Source organism: Homalodisca vitripennis, chromosome 4 (genome assembly GCF_021130785.1).
Source record: "Homalodisca vitripennis isolate AUS2020 chromosome 4, UT_GWSS_2.1, whole genome shotgun sequence".
NCBI lineage: Eukaryota > Metazoa > Arthropoda > Insecta > Hemiptera > Cicadellidae > Homalodisca > Homalodisca vitripennis.
The window spans coordinates 122,822,486-122,843,987 of record NC_060210.1 but is presented as its reverse complement, the minus strand read 5'-3'; the positions used below and the strand labels follow the sequence as shown (position 1 = coordinate 122,843,987).

At 34.0% G+C, this 21,502-nt stretch overlaps 1 protein-coding gene across 1 annotated transcript; it reads right to left on the bottom strand.

The window, feature by feature from the left end:
- Positions 1–5,521: 5,521 nt before the first annotated feature.
- Positions 5,522–21,335, bottom strand: LOC124360082 (UPF0547 protein C16orf87 homolog). The gene is made up of 3 exons (XM_046813367.1): positions 21,075–21,335; positions 12,955–13,158; positions 5,522–5,862 (listed from the first exon to the last, which is right to left on the bottom strand). The coding sequence occupies exons 1-3, from the start codon at positions 21,126–21,128 to the stop codon at positions 5,644–5,646; spliced, it is 477 nt and encodes a 158-aa protein (XP_046669323.1). The 5' UTR covers positions 21,129–21,335; the 3' UTR covers positions 5,522–5,643.
- Positions 21,336–21,502: the final 167 nt, after the last annotated feature.

Sequence of the window (21,502 nt, the reverse complement as noted above, 5' to 3'; positions counted from 1 at the left end):
CCTAGATATTAATGATAAGTTTAATGTGTTCTTTGACCTGTTTCTATGGGCTTTAAATATTTCTGTACCAATAAAAACTAAAAGTATGGATAACAAAAAACCAAACAACAAATGGTACCACAAAGGATTAGTTAATTTAAAAAAAGAGTTGGATAGGCTTTACTTTTTATTTTGTAATACGTCAAATAACAATGTAATTAGGGAAAAGTACAAATCACTGAAAGCAAAATATAAATGTGAAATTAGGAGAGCCAAACTAAACTACAACAACAATTTTATTGCTGGATCAGTGAATAAGCCAAAGGCTTCATGGGCAGTTATTAATGAAGGTAGAAATGTAAATAGTAAGCCCTTGTATATACCAAATTGTCTTTCTGCAGATATTTTTAATTCTTATTTTATTAGTAGTATTGAGGATATCATTAAAAATGTACCAACTTGCCCAAATGACCACAATCTTTTCTTAAGCAGAAGTATAAAAAGTAAAATACCTTTAGGTGAAAAGTTTACTATCAAAGAATTCACTGTTGAAGAAGTGTTCTTAGCCATAAATAAACTAAGAAATAGCTCTTGTCTAGATATTTATGGAATAAATGCTTTACACTTAAAATTAGCTTCTAAGCACATAAGTGAGGTCTTAGCATACTTATTTAACATATGCATCACACAGGGCTTTTATCCTGAAAAACTTAAACAAACAAAAGTTATACCAATACATAAGAAAGGTCAGAAAGATTTATGTTCAAACTATAGACCAATATCCATTGTGCCCACAGTGTCGAAGGTCTTGGAACGTCTCATACATAGTCAGATGATAATCTTCCTTGAACGAAATAATCTTTTATCAGAGTGTCAGCATGGTTTTAGGCCTAAGCGTAGCACTGTTGCAGCCACTCAAGCTCTAATTACAAACTGCTTTGAAGGTCTGGAGGCTAAAAGGAGTGTTCTTTTTAGATCGTATGATATGTCCAAGGCCTTCGACACTGTAACACATGATGTGCTGCTAGATAAGCTGTATTTTTACTCGTTTGACAGTGTTGCCATTTCTTTTTTTAGATCTTACTTGGAAAATAGATGGCAGTCTGTATATTTAAATGGCTCTTTTTCCAATTCTTTGCAGATTGTACAAGGTGTACCACAGGGGTCTATACTTGGCCCGACCTTGTTCATAATTTACATAAATGATCTTCCAAGTAACATCATGGAGCAACATGTAGAGTGTTTTATGTTTGCAGATGATCTGGCAGTGTGTGTACAGGGTATTAATCCTCAGAAAGCTAAAGATATTGTTACCTCTAAATCAGATGTAATACATGACTGGTGTAATGCTAATAAGCTGAGCTTAGATAGGGAGAAGGTTCAGGACATACAACTTTGCCTTCGTTCTGGTTCAGAGAGATTGGCATCTTTAAATTTCCTGGGCTTCCATCTCCAGTCCAACCTTAAATGGCACTTTCATATTGACAATCTGGCCGCAAATATTCTAAAGGGTCTATTTATGATTAGATCATTGAGAGGGAATGTGTCTCCTGATGTTCTCCTTTGCATCTACTATGGTCAGGTTCATAGCCACTTGTCCTATGGAACTTCACTTTGGGCGAATTGTTCCTATGCTCACAAATTATTTGTGTTACAAAAAAAAGCTGTCTGTCTTATCTGTGGTGCAGACTGGCAGGATCACTGCAAACCATTTTTTGTTAGGCTAGGTATCCTAACTCTGCCGTCAATGTATGTTTTTTTCAGTTCTTATGTATGTAAGGAAAAACTTGCAAATCACAACTAAAGTCAGTGACATACATAACTATATGACAAGGAATAGACATAATATAGCACAAAAAAGATGCATGTTTTCAGGGACTCAACAAAGCTTTTTGTATCAAGGTATACAAATGTATAATACATTACCTGAAAAATTAAAAACTCTGACACTTCATAGTTTTAAGATAGCACTTAAGGAAATGCTATTGAATAAACCACTGTATAATATTACAGATTTCTATGGTGAAATAGCTGCACTATTTCCTTAAGTCTACATTTTAAGTTTCAAATTGACGATTGTCATGCATTTTGTAAAATGTCAACGACAATAAAGATTTCTGATTTCTGATTTCTGACCAAGAACATCAGAAGAGAATGTTGAGCGTATCCGGCAATCTTGTGTTAGGAGCCCAAAAAAATCCATTGCTCGACGAAGTCTTCAACTAAACATTCCAAAAACAACAATACAAAATGTACTGCACAAACGGCTAAGACTTCATGCGTATAAAATTCAGATAAAACAGCAAATAAAACCTACCGACCGCCCTAAACGAACTGAATTTGCAAGTTTTATGTTAAATGAAATTGATGATAATCCAAATTTTCTACAGAGAGTGTTGTTTAGTGATGAAGCTACGTTTCACATAAATGGATGTGTAAATCGTCACAATTGCCGTGTATGGGGATCGCAACAGCCAAACGAGTATGTGCGTGATTCTCCCAAACTCAATGTGTGGTCCGCGTTATTTCATGACAAAGTTATTGGACCTTTCTTTTTTGTAGAAAAAACCATTACAGGCCTAGTTTACCTGGACATGCTTGAACTGTTTGTGTTCCCCCAATTAGACGATATCGAACAACAGACTGGACAGCGAATCATTTTTATGCAAGATGGGGCTCCACCTCACTACCATCGCGAGGTACGCGCTGCACTAAACGCACGCTTCCCAAACGGTTGGATTGGTAGAGCAGCCCCCATTTCATGGCCTCCTAGAAGTCCTGATCTTACCCCTTTGGATTTCTTTTTCTGGGGGTACATAAAAAATATAGTTTACGCAGAAAGGATTCGGGATTTGGACCATCTTCGGGAGGGAATTTCTTCTGCGAACTTAACTGTTACGCCAGATATGATTGGACGCACGTGGCAGGAAGTTGACTACAGACTTGATATCTGTAGGGCAACGAACGGTGCTCACATTAAAACATACTAAGGTATGAAAAAAAATTTATTTCTTTCCGCACATTTTAAGACTAAAACCTTTAAATTACCTTTAATAGTTTTTTTATGACAGTTATTTAAAATCTAGGCATTATTTTTCGATGACCCTGTATTTATAGACTTTAAAAAAGCATACGATAGTATCTCTAGAAGTAGTCTATGGAACATTTTGAAAAGGTTTAATATCCCAAATAAACTGATAAGTCTAGCAAGACTCTGTGTAAGCAGCTCCAAAGGAAAAGTACAGGTGGGAAAGGAGTACACAATCTTGTTTAATATAAATACAGGAGTGAGGCAAGGTGATGGAATATCACCAATTCTATTCAACTTTGCTCTGGAAGAAGCACTAAAAAAGATAAAGGGGATGTCTGAAGGAGTAAAATTAGAAGATAAGTTCAATATCCTGGCATTTGCAGATGATGTAGCCATTCTAGCTGAGAGAAAGAAGGACTTAAACAGACTAGTAGAAGCCTTTTTAGTTGAGGCTGCAAAAGTAGGATTACAAGTAAACGAAGACAAGACGCACTACATGAAAATAAGCAGAAGAATGGAACAGGAAGGAGAAAAGCTAGAAGTACTCAACCATGATTTCAAGGCTACAAAGGAATTTAAGTATTTAGGAGTGACGATAACACATGACAATAGAGAAGAAGTCGAAGTCCAATGTAGATTAGCAGCAGCAGATAGAACATACTGGAGCCTTGCAAAACTTATCAAAAGCAAACTATTAATGAGGAAAGTTAAATTAAGAATTTACAAAACCATGATCTTACCAGTTTTGATGTACGGGTCAGAAGTATAGGCACTCACAAAGAAATCCCAAAAAAGTTAATAACCTTTGAAAACAAAATACTAAGAAGAATTTTTGGACCAGTTCAAGAAGGAGACATATGGCGGATCAGGAAGAACAGAGAACTAAGAGAAATATACCAAGATCCCGATGTGATTGCACTGATCAGGAGTAAAAGAATGAGATGGATGGGCCATGTTGCCCGTAAGGGAGAAGATAAAATGATAAAGAAGGTGTGGCGAGGGGAACCAGAGGGAGTGAGGCCATTGGGAAGACCCAGGATGCGATGGAGAGATCAGGTGGAGAAGGATTTAAGAACGATTGGCGCTACACTGGAAGTGGCTCAAGATAGAGGAAGTTGGAGAGACATTGTTGGCGAGGTCAAAAACCATCTGGGTTTCGAGTGGCCACAGGAGTAAGTAAGATATAAGAAATACTTCGTGGTTCCTAACCCCTTACGATAGTCATATAGTTTTATATTGTAAGCAGCCTTCAAAACATTAAACAAAAATGAGATTCCACCCTATTTTTCCTAAAAAGATTGTTTTTATTACATTATCTTAGCAAATTAAAATAAATTTTGTGGAGAAACGTACTGCTCTCTAATATTTTTAACACTTATTTTTTAGGAAAAATTCTTTATTACATGATTGTGCTTAACGGAATAAAAATTTATAGAATTTAATGGCTGTATTAAAATTAATTTTTAGCAATAAGCTCCGCCATTTTTTGTTTTAATTTAGGGAACAACTAATATACTCACTTTGGTTTAAATTACATCTTTGTCCTACATAAGCACTATTACAATGTTTTAACTAGATTTTTTCTTTTTGTTTTATACTATCTATATTTTCTTCCATTAAATTACTTTTGAAATTTGGTATGTTTATGCATGTTTTTTTTTATTCTTATTGCAAAAATATTATTTGATACTTAGTCTCCTAAATTGTAGATTGGTTAATGGAACTCTGATTTAGACTCCAATAGTTTGTTACAGTATTTGGAATCTCAATATCAGTAAATTTTGCTACATGGAAAAGCAGCATGTTTAATTCTTAGATTCATTAAAATATTGTTTAAATCTTAAAATACAATTAATAGTTTACCAAATTCTTTTATATCAATATCAGTGTTTTCACTCACACTATTACTGTTTTAACAATAATTATGTTCTGCTGCTCCATTTAATAAAATCAAGATGTTATTGTTAAGGAGTTTATTAAGAAATCTGACCACTACTATTAACATAACTCTTCAAAAGTGATACATAAAGTAACTTTAAGCCAAGTAAAGTTTGAGTTAAAATATTAGTTTTTTAGGTTTTACCCTTTATTCAGTAAGCAGTTCTGCACAGGTGTTGGCAATTATATAATACTAACAGTTTTATAACCAACCAGCTGATGTAACTTTGTTAGTGGATTAAGAATAGTACACATTTAAGCACAATCAGGGTTTCAATAGGTTTCAAACTAAACAAAAATATTTTCATAAGATTAACACTGGAACTTTGGAGGCCCATGTAGCAGAGCTCTATATCGGGTGTATTTCAAATCAACAAAAGGCACATCTATAGTGCAATAGATTTTGATTAATACTAAACATGTACATAAAATAATGACTTTAGTACAGTGGGAATATTGGGAAGCTGTGTATACACAATATGTTAAGCGTACAAAAAGTAAATAATATATTAACAAAAAGTGGTTGAACAAACCAAAATTGGAAAAATAAAAGATTTTCAATAAAATCACAAATTAGCAGAATCAAACTGTTTATTTACAAAACTGTAAAAAATCTAAAACTACAAAGATCACATTTCACTCTTACAGCATTTATCATAATGCAACTTCATAAAAAATATATCTTACAACAAAATTCAAATTATACGAAAAGTTGTCCCAACAAATTTTCTGTTTAGCTCTGCCAGTATAATAGAACACTGCAACTGTTTTTCCGCATTAAGCACAATTGGTTCATCATCTTCTTCCACATCTCTGGCGACTTTATTGTGCTTCTTTTTCTTCTTAGTTTTCAAGCCTTGTGTCTGAGGGTTGTTGGGTGGTCTGCCTCGAGGATTGCCTGTCCCTGTCCGCTTCTGAAATCATATAAATAACCACACATCATTCAGTTGTTTTAATATAGCACTCATTGTGACATCCTTCCAAAATGCCAATATTGCTCAAATACATATGTGAAGAACCGTTCTTATTTGAGCAAGATAATGTTATACAGCTGTGGAGCAGATAGAATATTATCTTATGAATACTCTTTCTGTGTCAGGATGACAAATAATGTGAGCAACTTTTATTGTGGATGATATTTTCTTTAAAGTTTAAAAGTGAGATAAATGAATTAATTGTCAGTCAGCAGATGCAACTTAACACCCAGCAGGTCAAGCACCACGATAGCAACCATGATGAGGATTGAGGCAACTTGTCTCTAAAGACCAACTTGGCAACATACGAGGGTGTTCAGAAATGTACCGCTTTAAAAAAAAGGAAAACAATATTTTTCAACACAATTTTATTTCTACATGAAAGCCCAAACCTTTTTTTGACATAGTTTCCACCGATGATCAAACATTTGTAGCGGGTGATAAATTTATTTATAACTCTCTTCTTAGAAGATTCCTGCCAATGATTGTAGCCACGACTCCAAGGCAGTTTTCACTTCATCGTCGGTTTCAAAGCGTTGGCCGCCTAGCTCATGCTTCATGTGCAGGAACAAGTGGTAGTCAGACGGTGCCAAGTCCGGGCTATAGGACGGGTGATCGAACTGCTCCCAACGAAATTGTCGAACCAATGTTTGAGTGTCACCATTGGTATGGGGCCGAGCATTGTCGCGGAACAAAACAATTCCGTTACTAAGTATTCCTCTCTCATGGCGTGAGTCGATAGCCAGTGAACAAGGACGTCTAGTGTGCATGTATGGAACACCGATTGCAGCGCTACAACAGTAGTTGAATGAAACGGTACTTACTTTCTCAACACGTCTTGAAATAGCAAAATGCTACAAAGCTAAAAACATCTATAGACAGTAAAAGAGATAGATGCCTAGTTTTGGGCTCTCCTGACCTTTTATACTCCTACTTAGGCCTGAAGCCCCCACTGATTATGACTTCAGCTCCCCACCATAGATTTCCAAGTTTTCAATGGTATTGTTTGCTCTCAAGAACCTTGTGGACCACACCCAAGTTCCTGCTCAGCCTTGAGGTTGACATATGGTTAACCAAAAAGAACCATTTGCTGACCACATGAGGTTAGCCAATATCCTACTCAATCTATATGCAAATCTAGAGTGAAATCGTGGTTGCATCAAAAATGGTAATAACTTTTTGTTATTAAATGTTAAGATTCTGAAATGCTCCTAGCACAACAGATCGACCAGGTGAAAAATTAATCTACTTCTATTCAATGCAGCGTTCAAACATGTCGAGGTATTTCTCCCAACTGATAATACAGATTTCTAAACAAGTGACATTTCTAAAGGTGGCTAGCATGGCTATATACAACACTTGGCCCTGTTTAGGGTAGGAACATTCAGTGTTCCGTCAATAGACAGGATCTTCTGTTTAGGTAGTCTGATATATGTAGTATGTGGTTACCTCAACCTGCAGCTGGTTTCCTCAGACATAGTTTCCAGAGTTGTAGCATAGTTTTATTAAGGTAATGGTATCTCCTAGAATATTTTATCTTCAAACGATAAGTCATACTGCTCTCTTTACCTCATGTCTGCTGTAAGATTTCATAACCATTCATATATAACAACTACTATGTATACAGCATCTCATATTTCATCATTTATTGCTAACTTCAATCAATATACACATAAGGTTTTATCAACTACCAAAACGATTTATAATGGAGTCAATTCAATGACCACACATAGAATATTAAAAGCTACATTAAATTGGAATAATATCTAGGTAGTATATTTCTTGAAATTACTATTACTGAACTCAATTTTATTAAGTTATATTTGAGTACATGAAGCTAATGCTCTTGTTAAGTTACTTGAGGTTGAATCTCCTACCATATACTATATAGTGATACGGAATTGGAAATGTAATTTATCACAAACTTTTTTAATGTAACTTGATCATATGATTTGTAGTTGGTATGTATTTCCAACATAATCATATACCGGATTGTCCTAACAGTTAATAACTGACTGAATTTACCAGTTTATCCAGAAAGTACGTGTTTGATGGTAAGAAAATCCATAGTTTTCACCTGATATTTTTATCAATACTCTGATATTTTTATTAATAAAAGATTTTTAAATTTTTGCCGCAAAACAGGATGTTTTATCCATAAAAGAAAACATAATCCTTCCATTTGAATACAAACAAAAAATTCTTTTCAGGAAAACAGATAGAATAATAGAATTTTTTGTCATCGCCTAGAATACCATGTTCACCAGTAATTGTTACTTTTGAATTAACTTTGGTAACCTGAGATCAAATGGTATTGGTCTGTATATAATCCAGAACTATGACATGCAACCCCGGTTATTTGTTGTCATGTTACCAATTCACCACGTTGAAGAAAACATCACTCTACCGCGTTGAACATTGCAACCACCAGCTATCACTACAGTTGCATAGATTTGGTCAATTGAAATCGACTAAACCCACTCTGTTCATAATCCAGACCAGGACTTTACGATCAGTCTGCCCACTCCAAGACAAAACGCCACCATATAATTTTTTTCCATGCACCAAAAGGTGCTGTGGGCATTTTGGAGGTTGCAACTGTCATCCACTGGCTGCACCTCCCTTATCCTTCCTGTCTCTTGCCAAATCACCACAGATTCAAATATGAATTTTAGCCATGTAGAAAGTGAACAGCATATTATCTGAGCACAGAAACTGTACCAACTATTCTTAATTAAGTGAATTTACTAAGATTTTCCACAATTGAGAACAGTTTTATAAACTTAGTTAAGAATTGACAAAATCAATAAATTATCATTTAATCTTCCCATGTTAGGCAATTTTAAAACAGTCACAGCAATATATAAATGTAACCAGAACTTTTGATTATAATCAATACAAAGCACCATCCCTTGAGAACTAATAAACTAATATTCTGGTTATTATAATATAACATAGAATAAACATCAGATGAAAATTTAACCAAGTTATATATACTCTAACATTAAACAAAACATAAAGTAATGTCAATCAATCAATAACTTTATTTGTCAAAGTACAATGTACAGTATGAATGGTGTCAGATAGAAAATTTAAAATATACGTGTATAAATTATAATTGAAAGAAATTCGCATGTGTAAGTTTTACATAAGTTGTGAAATTCATAAAAGAACACAGTACATGGTATAAAATTAAATTAAATAATTGCTTAGAAAAAATTCAAAAAATCAATGTTACAGTGGGATTTCTTTCAAAAAATTCATTAAATTGGTATATTGGCTTCAGTACCAAGTACTCTTTCAATTTATTCCCGAAAATATTAAATTTACATTCTTTTTTTACAGAAAAACTTTGAAAAGAAGTCTAGATTATTCTCGTGGGTTCAGAAACGAAATACTTCTTCCACTTATTTGCAACGCGTTAAATTCCACATGAACTTTACTAATTATATTTCTATTTCTTTCATTGTAAAATGAACTGTTTTTATTCGATTTAGCAATAAAATATTCGGTTTTTACAATATTTTACATGCAATAGAAAAAATAATATGAGATTTAGTTACAACATTTGAATTTGGTTTTACACATTGTATAATAATGATAGTTTTAGAACACAGAAATATTTTTAAAAAAGTATTTTTTTCTTCTGAACATCAGCAATGAACAGGACGGTCTCAGATTTCCTTGGCTGTTAAGTCCCTTACAGGAGTGGTTGGTTGAGGTACCAGTAAACGAGACTAGATTTTATGTTATGGAGACTGCTGGCTGTTGATAGACTTACAGCATTGTAGGATGTGGTACAGGTAGACGAGACTAGGGAATCTGGTTTTACGGAGACTACTGGTTGATGATAGACTTACAGCGGTGTGGGATGTGATACCGGTAGATGAGACTAGGGAATCTGGTGATGCGGAGATTGCTGGCTGTTGATAGACTTACAGCAGTGTGGGATGTGGTACAGGTAGACAAGACTAGGGAATCTGGTTTTACGGAGACTGCTGGCTGTTGATAAACTTACAGCAGTGTGGGATGTAGTACCGTTAGACGGGACTAGGGGATTTGGTATTAGAGACTGCTGGCTAAATAACAATGAAGAAATTTATGTTACTGAATATGCCATCTTGCATGTCTCGCACATAAGTCAGCAAATCCCCATTACAACAGTCCCTCTATTTTTCCAATATACCCATTTTTGGATTCAACGAAGTAAAGTCATCATCATCATCATCCAGAGTTCCAACAAATATTTTAAACCTGTCGTGACTGTTTCAATTAGTTCTGTCTTTCTTTTCTAGTTCCTTCAGCTATCAAACTGTCATTTCTATTTTTATCCTTTACTAAACCTAGCATTACTGAAACACCTCTTCTTCCTCTATTTACCTCTTTAGGGATGACACTACTTTGTTGCAACAAATGTTGGTATCAATGAGATCAGCTAAGTAAAATAACTTTGGTAACTTGAATCCATTAATCCCTTGAAACTGTTATGTCACACTCTTTAATAAATAGTACAAATAACAACTGGCAATATTTTTTCTCACATTTCAACACATTTCGTGCCTAGATTCCCAGTCATTAACCCTGCAATGAAAAACTCACACAATTAATATACACACAACCATCAAAACACAAGAACCCTCATAACCTAACTTTACAGTAATACTTAAATCTTCTGAATAATTATGTGGAATTCTAACTACATCATACCTCTTCACAACACTTAAGACAGTAATGATTCATATCTCATCCATACATTATCTCATTAACTGCAACACATTCTTCCAACTAAACAATTAAACTCTTGTATTTACTCAACAACACAATTCGAATGATTACAATTCAAATTTAGTTAGGCAATACACATAAAAAATTCTCACTACTAAGGTAACCCCAGAGTATACAAGGACTCAATTTTGAAGCATTAAACTATGAGGTGATAAACTCTCGGCTAGCACCGAATTACTACTAGTAGATTCATTTAATACATCACGATGATCATTTTCATTAATTAAACCATCCATACGGTCCCTAGTGAAAAATTATTTGGCCTAATGAAAAAATGAATGATTGATGATTAATTTCTCTTCCATGCATTTAATAGAATGGCTACTGATGCACCTGGAATGTTGGTCTCAATCTAAGCTAACTTCATCCACATAATGTGATAGCATAGCGGCAATCACAGTATGTGGTCTTTCTAACAAACCGTTAGTTGATGGATTAAAAGGAGAAGTTTGGAACTTATCAATAGCCAATAATTGACATGTACTTTTGAAATAATTACAAAATTAATACCTTTATCGGTTAATAATATTAATGGTACTCCTTGGTATGCTATTGCGTGAATAACAAGTGCCTTAGCTACTGTATATCCACTCTTTAATCTTTCCAAAGTATTGCTTCTACCCTTCTCGAATGATAATCTACAAATTTTAAAACATACTTATTACCAGATTTAGTGACAGGAACTGGTCCCACAATATCATGTGCCACATAATCTAATGGTTTATGTACCGGTTCAAAGATTTCCATTGGTTCTATATTTTTGTTTCCTGGTTTATGCGTAACGCATGAAGTACAACTTGTAACGTAATTTTCAGTATCTTTAGCCAAATGATGCTGATAATACTAATGTTTTATCAATTCCAGTTTTATTAATTCTTAAGTGAGCATTAAAATGGCATTATGACTTTTAGGCAAAACTCCATACACCATTCATTCCATTAGGAATTATTAACTTGTGACCATCATCAGCTTTATAGGCCATAGCAATCAACTAGAAACTTTGAATTTGGATTAGGTTTTACTCATCTTCCACCAAGGTTTTACAAAACTCACTCAATGTTTGAGATCGTAGAACAATTATCTCTAGACCACAGGGGATCACACACTGTATGGACCTGCGATAACCTAACCGCTTTGACATTCTCACCCCCGGCACATATGGTGCCAACTTCACAGGCGCTGCACTCTGTGGGTTTTTTTTTGCTCAATTACACTAGTACATCCTAGAGGTCCCTTTTTTTTCCCCCCCTTGGGGCGGCCTACTGCCATGCACTTAAGCCTCAAGGGCTTTTTGCGCACCCCGGAAACACACCATGAGGCCCACCAGTCTATAACTTCAGCAGTTCAACAAACCGCCGAAAACAACCAAATCCTCTTGGGAAAATTCACCACCCCTGTCCAAACTACCAAAGATGGCATACCGCTCTCTTGCTATTGCAGGGCAATCAAAGAGCAGGTGCTCAGCAGTCTCCTCCTGCTCATTACACCTTCCACAGAGCGGATCCTCCTGAAATGTGCCAACTCTGTGAAGATGCTTCCTCAGGTGACCATGCCCCATAATGAGACCAATGACCTTAGAAGACATTGATCTGTTTAATGAGAGAAGGTCCGAAGCCACCTTTGAGGTCCCTTACCATCATTTAATAACAATCTATACTTCCATAGCACCAAAAATAAAATGTTTTTAATTTTTTTCGTATAATTGCCCTAACTTATTCATTTGAACATTCTTGTCTCCTACATTTCCCACAAACATACTATCCCATAATTCTTCTCCTTAATTTTTAATTTCCTCTTTAAATTTTGTCCTTATATCTCTGTTTTTCTGTTACTAAATTACTATGTACTGAGTTAACAAAAACCGTATTAAATTTATCATTTACATGTGACACAACTACTTTCACATAGCAATTATCATCGACATACATATTCACGCCTTGCCTGCAACATCTTTAACACACTTGCGGCTACCTTCTGTCTTTACCGACATCACTCACAGCTTCCCTGCCAACTTTATTTAATACCCTTACAGCTACCGTGCAGTCCTACTTACATAGCTTGCAGCTACCCTGCCAACTTTGTTTAATACACGGCTAAGATTTTACTCAATTCTCAGCCAATTTCTCAAAAACACTAGGTTGTATGCTTATACATGCAAATTTGATCATGGATCCTACACTAATAGCTTTGATACAACATAAGAGAGACAATAAATAATGTTTTGTCATTATAAGCATTAATTAATACCTTTTTTGTTTTCTTCTCAAATTCTGAAGCATCATAGTAGTTGGGTTTTTCTCTTTTGATCCTTGACGTTCTTCTACTGCTCCCAGAAGGGGTATCTTCATTGGTGGAAGAAGACTGGTAATTATTCAGTAATCCTAAGCTTTTTTGTTTCGCTTCATAAAATGAATGTTTGCAATTGGGGCAGTTCTTAGATGCTACGGCCACCTAAAAATTAATAATATTTTGTAACATGATCTGTGTAATAATGCACAAGGTAAGAAAATTTAAGGTCACCACTAGAATATTATAACAAAATCAAATTTATGTAAGATTTTGGATCTCTCCTGTCCCGGGTGAATAATTGTGACACTACTGAGCTGAATAAAATCCGGCTATTCTGTCACAGAAAAACACATCCAAATTTTACTCATTTTAAACACAATTCTATTCAAACAAGAAAATTGTTTAATTGGTTGTATTTAAAAAATTATAATTTTAAGAGGATTAAGTTAATTAAGATTTTGGATTTTTATATACACCTTTTCATCTAGTACATAACAAGCAAACCAATGGTAAAATTATGATAATAATTTCTTTAGTAAACATTAGATGTCATAACAAGTAGCAAAAAATTCCATTAATTACGTGATCTAGGAACGCAAGTCAGAAGGAACTGGAATAACAAATTAATGCAACACTGTCCATGGAGTAATGTATTAACCTGTCGAGGAGTACTGACGGCTACAACTGTCAGCCTGTCTAGAATGTACTAGAGTAAGCAAAATTATCATTAACGCACTCCAGGGAGTAAAGTATACTCAATAGTTGTATTCATTCAAAGTTTATTAAAATATTAAAAAAGATCAAAATAATGACTTATTTGCACCTAGGCGTTAAAACTGTACATTTCTTTTTAGTATTTTGGCAAAACATGATAATTTTTTTTAAACAAATTCACAATCAGTGCAATCATCTTTTCTTTTATACTCTCTCATAAAAGAAGTGTTTTTGATGGCATGTTACTTAACAAGAACACTTTAGTCCACATAATCACTAATTTTGCCACAATATTCACTCCAGTGCAATAACTGAGAATAGCCTATTAAGGAGTTGGTGCATAAAAACAACAAGACATTTAGCAGCGAAGCTGTGATTATATATACTGTCGCTAGGAGCCAGGACCTCACAGCAATAATTATGTTGAACATTTCACAGTGGAAATAGTACTAAAGAATGCTACTAGAGAACGTCAACAGACAGTATATTATTTTTATTATATAGTACATTATTATTATTATTTGAACAAGCCTGTGACGGACAATTAAAACCATCAGTACTCTTTGGAACCACTTTCAGTTACTCCACCATTGGTTAAACGTAACATTTTAACAAATTGTTTTAATAATATAAAAGACAAATTTTTAAAAGATAGAACTCTGAATAAAGATTGGTGCTGTTGTTTTTATTATACATTCAAGGGCACAGGAACACAATATTAATCTTCCAACTAGCAATGGTAAAACTGCTTAATAGCAGGTCCTTTATTTAGCAGAACACAAGCATTTTTTTTTCAGAAATTCGTAAAAATGCTGTTTGTCCAAGAAATATAATCATATGTACACTTAATTGAAAACGTAAGATTCTGGAGAAGACATACAGTTATCCGTTTCCGGCTGTTTTGTATTTGAAATATTAAAATAAATTTAACAACCAAGCATTAAAAAAATTTTACTCTTGGTCTCAAAAGACACTATATCTCAGTTTTTTTAATAAAAATTAAAAAATGCAAAATATTACTTAAGTATTACTGAATATAAAATATATAGTACCAGTACACAACAGTAACTAATTTTCTGTAAAATATGTTTTAGTACATTTGTATAAGAAATACTGTATGCTATTTTTACACAAAATCAATTTACATCTCCTAATAATTGTTTTGTAGAAAATAAAAATTTAAAAAATAAATGTATGAATTTTTAGAGTACTGTTAGAGTGCACTGGAAGATTTTAATATAACAATAAAAATTATTTTTGAGAGTAGACTATATACGATTTTACTTTACTAAATTTACTTTTTTAATTTTTGTTCAGTACTGTATCATACATTTCATAATTATAAGTTTCACCATATCCATAGGGTTTGTTTGTTTCTCATTCTAATGAGTTAAGGAAAAAATACAAACCAATGATCAGTACAACACTGTTCACAATGGCAGAACATGAATAACAGTAAGTAGATGGAAACAGTGGCCAATAATCAGTGTAAAAACAGTTTAGTGTTAAGTCTTAAACCTAAATCGGTACATCGGTATTAAGTAGAATTATTCTTCTGTTTAGGATAAAACAAAAACAACCAGATCTCTGCTACAAAAATAATCAATCATTTGTTTTACTTATGGTCAAAATATCTGACTTCTGCCAAATGACAATGTTCCTCACACTCGATTCTAACACATTGCAGTAAAATTTAAATATTTCTTTTTTCTAAGCGAAAGAAGATAACGGATTACAGAAGCTCTTCTTAAGTAGTGACTTCTACTTATGAACCACTTTTTCTAAATAACAACTACCTATATGAAGAAGGGTTATTTTCAGTGAAGCAGAGTTGCCTCTGTTTGTAGTTTCTTGCAAAATATTTACAAACATTGAATTAACTGATTGACCAGACCAGGGGTTCAGTTTAAGAAAACCAACATCTGATTAATCAAGCGGCCGAGGTTCAAAGGAAACCACCAGTGTCCAATTAATCAGCCATTCAGAAAAAAACATATTAAAGTTTGATTTATTGAATATGTTTACTTTTAAAGTTTACTTTGACTGTTGGGGGGTTTTCATTGAATTAAATAAGACTGCCTGTAAACAAGTCCTAATTTAGATTGCCCTAGTTTTTTTTTTATAGACTTTAATTAGCTTATTAAAGTCTCCCCATTTTTTTAATTCACAAAATTTTAAATGGAATCGTTCTGTATACAATTTACCAAGTGAGTACAAATGAGTACAGCTCATGGCACCAAACAGTAAAAGAGCAAGGTTTAAACTTTAAGAAACGTGCCCATCATTATGCCATCCTTAACATGTACATTTCAAAAGGTGGACAAATATGTACATTTGTAAATATTTTCGTTAACATTTTAAAAATTTGTTATTATTGAAAGGTTTCGCTTTTTATAAAAAAACAAATGGTACTTTGGGATTATACCGACCACACCAGTATGAAGAACACAAAAATATAAATTTATAGAATAAAACATGATAGAACTAAAAACAATTCTTTAATTACAAAATTACAAACTTACAACGATTATCAATTGTTAATGGGGTCAGATTCCGTTAAATGCCCCCAACGCTTAAACTTTTTTCAATGAACTTAGAACGTTATAAAACGATGTAGTTGAGTAACAGAACCAACATTCCATCAATCAACAAGCATTTCCAGGTATTGTGATCGGTATTGTTGTCGCTGTTATCTTATCTTTCTCGAGAATACCGATTACGGCAGGCCGTGCGGCATCACATGATTATTTAAGTTTTTTGCACGGTACATAATTGCCTTTCCATTACAATTCAATTTATATTTCTGATCAGCCCCTCTAGAATTTGATATTTTACTGATAGGTACTATCTCGAGGGATTTTTTTCTTTTGTTGACATTGTATTTAAGTATTCAATGTCAGATTTAGTTGTAAGGCATTGCATTGACAGTTAAGCATCTTGTAGCATAGCTATTGTTATATCCAATTGTCTGTTTACTCATTAAGTTTTTGCTGTTTTTTTTTCTTCTTAACATGTGCCATCAACTTGTTGTAAAGTGTAAATTGGTGTATTGCTGTTGGTAAATAAATAAATAAATGTCTGGGTGTGGTCGGTATAATCCCAAAGTATCAAAGAAACTCTAAAAATAACTATTGGTAGTGAAAATGGCCATTACCTTACTAAATAGTGTTCAATTATTGACAACAATTTTACATGCTATTTATGTCTTGTAATTATAATGGCTACAGTATAACAAGAGGCCACCACCACAATAGAATCATATTTATGAATCATATCTAAACTACATAAAGAAAATGATGACATGAATTACATTATATAAAAACTATCTATTTTGTGTATTTATAACATGTAACAAACAAAACAGTTTAACATTTAGTTACTTTTTACCGTTTTTAAGGATATAGCCTACTATGATTCTATTGTGGTGGTGGCCTCTTATTATATTGCAGCCATAGCACCTATTTTTTAATATCAAAAACCTGAAAAAAATTTTTAAACTATTTTTTTTAAATAAAGAAATTTTGTAACAGTATCACATGTAACAACTTTAGAAAATAAATTTGTTTGCAGCATGTACAAATGTTTTTTTTGTAGTAACGATTTGTTAGAATAAAGACAGTTTTTATGTAAAAAATATTATGTTTGGCATTGCCACGTTAAAAAGTAATACACAATGTTTTGTTAACAAACATAAAATTAAATATATTCAATACAGAATACAAAAACTAAATAAAAATAAGTGAACGGGTAGGGTACGATAAGCGGACCCGGTTTTTTATATAGAAGAATATAGTCATCGATACCTAATATTCGCATCTCAAATCATAGACTATCAATCGATATAAAAGTACCTACAGTCCTCAATAACAATCATATGTTTTAAATTAAAATATGAATTTAATATTTAAAGTGATCAAACAAATATTATTTAACCAAAATTAGGAAGTTGACTGAAGACGACCATATTTACCCCTCTCACAGTTACATTTGATCCTTTCCCACGAAAATCACATAATGGGTTTTTCGGTACGAGTCCAACATGTTGAAGCCACGAAAAAACAACGTCATGTAGTTTTCTAAAATTGACTGCCATTTTTAATAACCAGAATTACTTATGTAAAATTGAAATATTATCCTACGTGTATTATTTTAGAGTGTTTACAGCTGTTGATATAGATTATTTAAGTTACAGAAATAGTTCAAAATAATTAATCAGTATCGATTGATTATATCAATGGTTATGATTAAGTAATATTGTTTGCCAATTTCGATATAAAAAACAGGGTCCGCTTATCGTACCCTACCCAAGTGAACTTCCTCTAAAACTAAGGACAGTACATAGCGAAATGTAATACATTGCAAAAACGTAGGGTAGAGTGCGATAAGCGGACCCGGTTTTTTATATCGAAGAATGTAACCATCGATACCTAATATTCGCATCTCAAATCCTAGACTATCAATCGATATAAAAGTATCTATAGTCCTATGGTAAATAATAAGATCAGCGACTACCGCTCCGATCGCCGTAAGGCTTTTCGTACAAACACAGGTTAACGTAATTTCACAAAAAAAAATAGTCCCGATTATCGCTAACATATAAAAACCAGTTTTACGGCAGTACAATGTTGGCAATACAAAACACATAAATAACAAGATTTTCGACTATCAAACTAAAAACAATGGCCGACCATGGACGTTTTGATGAATTGACAGTAGTCACGTGACAAACAGGAAGGTTTCCGATTGGCCGGGCGGATCACGTGACCTATAGTACGGCTTCGATTGACCGCCAGATATAAACAAACAAACCCACATGGAAAAGGAATAATTAGTGAAATTATCGACATGGCTTGCAATGGTTCTTGTCACACGCTATTCTTTGAAGCATGTTTATTTGATGAAAAACGTGTTATTAACGTGTTTTGTGCGCACAATGTGCTTCCAACGAAGACAAATTGTGTGAAGTGCGGAAACTCGGTGAACTTGACAGATGACTTAAAGTTCAGGTGTGGAAAGATTGTTACTTTGCAGAAGAAAGCCCGGAAAAAGTGTGGCTGGCGTGTTTCAGCTAAGGTCGGCACGTTCCTGGAGCGAAGTAAAGTTAATATTAACACATTGTGGCGTTTTATCATAACATATCTTTTCACATCACCTCCGAGGCACTTATTTGTTAAAACCCATCTTCATCTCACAGACCCGACAATAGTGGACTACTACTCATTCATCCGGGAAGTCTACATTGACCATTTGAAAAGAAACAGCCAACAGTTGGGCGGACCCGGCGCCGTAGTTGAGATCGATGAAGCCAAATTTGGCAAAAGAAAATACAACAGAGGACGGATAGTAAAAGGACAGTGGGTGTTGGGGGGAATAGATCGGGAGACCAAGCACACTTTCCTTATCCCAGTTAAAGACCGTACGGCGAAGACTCTGATACGGTGTATTAGAACTTGGGTGTTGCCAGGATCCACAATAATAACTGATTGCTGGAAGGCCTACAATACCCTATCACAGTATCAGTTTAATCACCTGACTGTGAATCACACAAAGAACTTTGTTGACCCCTTAACATCCGCCTGTACCAACACAATTGAACAGAAGTGGCGTGACGTCCGGTCAGAAGTCCCCAAATACGGTCGCAAGAGCAAGCACTTCGTCGGCTACCTCGCGGAGTACTTGTTTAAAACCAAGTACATCCCAGAAGAAAGGGTTCACGCTTTCCTCGAGGCAGTGGCTGCGTTGTACCCCCCAAAATACCATTAAGGTAATTTTTTTAAATTTTAATTGTTTTTATTTCAATTTTGTTTAATTTTAATTTTTTGTACTTTGGGATTATACCGACCATACCCAGACATGAATCGTTATTTGAAATTTTGCTTCTACTGATTACTAGATTAGCGTAGAACAATATTTCGTCAATATAAAACAGGAATTGTCTTATCTCAAACCCCTCCCCATCCTCAGACGGAGGTCAAAGTCGAGCGGTCTAGTAGATAACGTGATTGCAGATAGAGCCTAGCTTGCCTATTCAAAACTCAGATCACGCGATGCTTGCCCGCTGCGCAGCGCTTTGCGCTGCTTGCTCTTTTAGAAAAAAAATTAACTCGAGCTTGCAAAGTCCAAGCCCAGATCACGCCATGACTGCTTACACGCACAACACTCAGACAGAACTAACGCAGGTTTCATTACAGGCAAAAGATAAGCGGCGCGCGTTTATTACTGATAAGATAAGACGAGTTTATACTAGAATTAGTACATGGACTACTGCCCTACGAACTAATAACACCATAAAAAAACGAATAAATGCATTGTCAGTCAGGTTTTTCAAATTTTGTTTTTTCCAAAATTTTTTTTTTGGGGGGGGAGTAAACGGCTACGGCGATAATCGGGACTACTTTTTTCGGTGAAATTACGTGCCCTGCGAACTAATAACACCAAAAAAACGAATAAATGCACTGTCAGTCAGGTTTTTTTAATTTTATTTTTTTCAAAAATTTTTTTGGTGGGGGGGGAGTAAACGGCTACGGCGATAATCGGGACTATTTTTTTCGGTGAAATTACGTTAACCTGTGTTAGAATGCAAAAAATTACGGCGATCGGAGCGGTAGTCGCTGTTCTTAAGATTTGCCACAGTTGTTTCTTTCCCACAAATTTCACATAACTTAATGGGTTTTTCGGTACAAATACAACACGTTGAAGTCACGAAAAACATATCTTATTTCAAAGCAATGTGGTGTAGTTTTCTAAAATTGACTGCTATTTTTAATAATCAAATGTTAATTATGGAAAATTGAAATATTACCTTATGTGTATTATTTGAAAGTGTTTACAGCTGTTGAAATAGATTATTTAAGTTAATAATTCAAAATAATTAATCAATATCGATTGATTATATCGATGGTTATGATTAAGTAATATCCTTTGCCAATTTCCATATAAAAAACCGAGTCCACTTATCATACCCTACCCACAACGTACAGTAGGCCATGGTCTGTCAGGTAGTACAGCAGCCTAGGGCACTGGTAAAAACAGGTAGGACAGCAGCCTTCTAAGACGTTGGTGTTTAAAGGGTTAAATATATGGCACATTTAAGATTCTACATGATAAAAAACTATTTCTAGACAGTTACTTACATTGTGGTAAGCATACCAGATATTTTTACATATAGTAAATTAAATTTACAATAACCTAGGCTGAGTAGTAGTCTAAATTTTGCAAATATGTGAGCCCAAGTTTTAATATTGGCGTTTTGTCACCAAAATTTATCTTCATAACACACACTTTACTGTTTTTATAGTGATTCGAGGTCTAGAGCAGCAAGGAAAATATGTATCGTACAATACATCTAGGGATAAATTATTTACCTGACATCCACAAAATGGGCAATTTTTCTTGACACTAATTTTATTTTTTGCCATTTCCAAATTATTTCCTTCATTCAAATTGAATTTTTCTTTGATAAACACAAGCTACGAAATATAAAACTACCTACTGTCATAATTATTATAACAAAGCGAGCCTGTAGTACGAAAAACAAACACGTCAAACACTAGCTTTGACTTTGACATAATATTTGCAAGTTTCAATGTTTGTTTTGTTTTAATGTTTTCTTATTTCACAGCCTTTTTTTGATTAGATAGATATTTGAATCATGAAACCTCATAAGCAATTGAAGCTGTCAGCTGTAACAAGAATATTTTTTGGCAGCTCTTATAAACTTGTTTATTGGCCTCCTTTGATTTTTCTTCATTATAAATATTGTGTAAATGTATAAACAACGTTATGATTGAAA

Excerpts from the sequence above, each read along its gene's own strand:
- LOC124360082 (XM_046813367.1), bottom strand. The coding sequence starts at position 21,128 with ATGGCAAAAAATAAAATTAGTGTCAAGAAAAATTGCCCATTTTGTGGA. Across the intron at positions 13,159-21,074 it reads GCCCATTTTGTGGATGTCAG|GTGGCCGTAGCATCTAAGAA; the intron begins GTAAATAATTTA and ends ATTAATTTTTAG. Across the intron at positions 5,863-12,954 it reads TTGAGAAGAAAACAAAAAAG|AAGCGGACAGGGACAGGCAA; the intron begins GTATTAATTAAT and ends ATATGATTTCAG.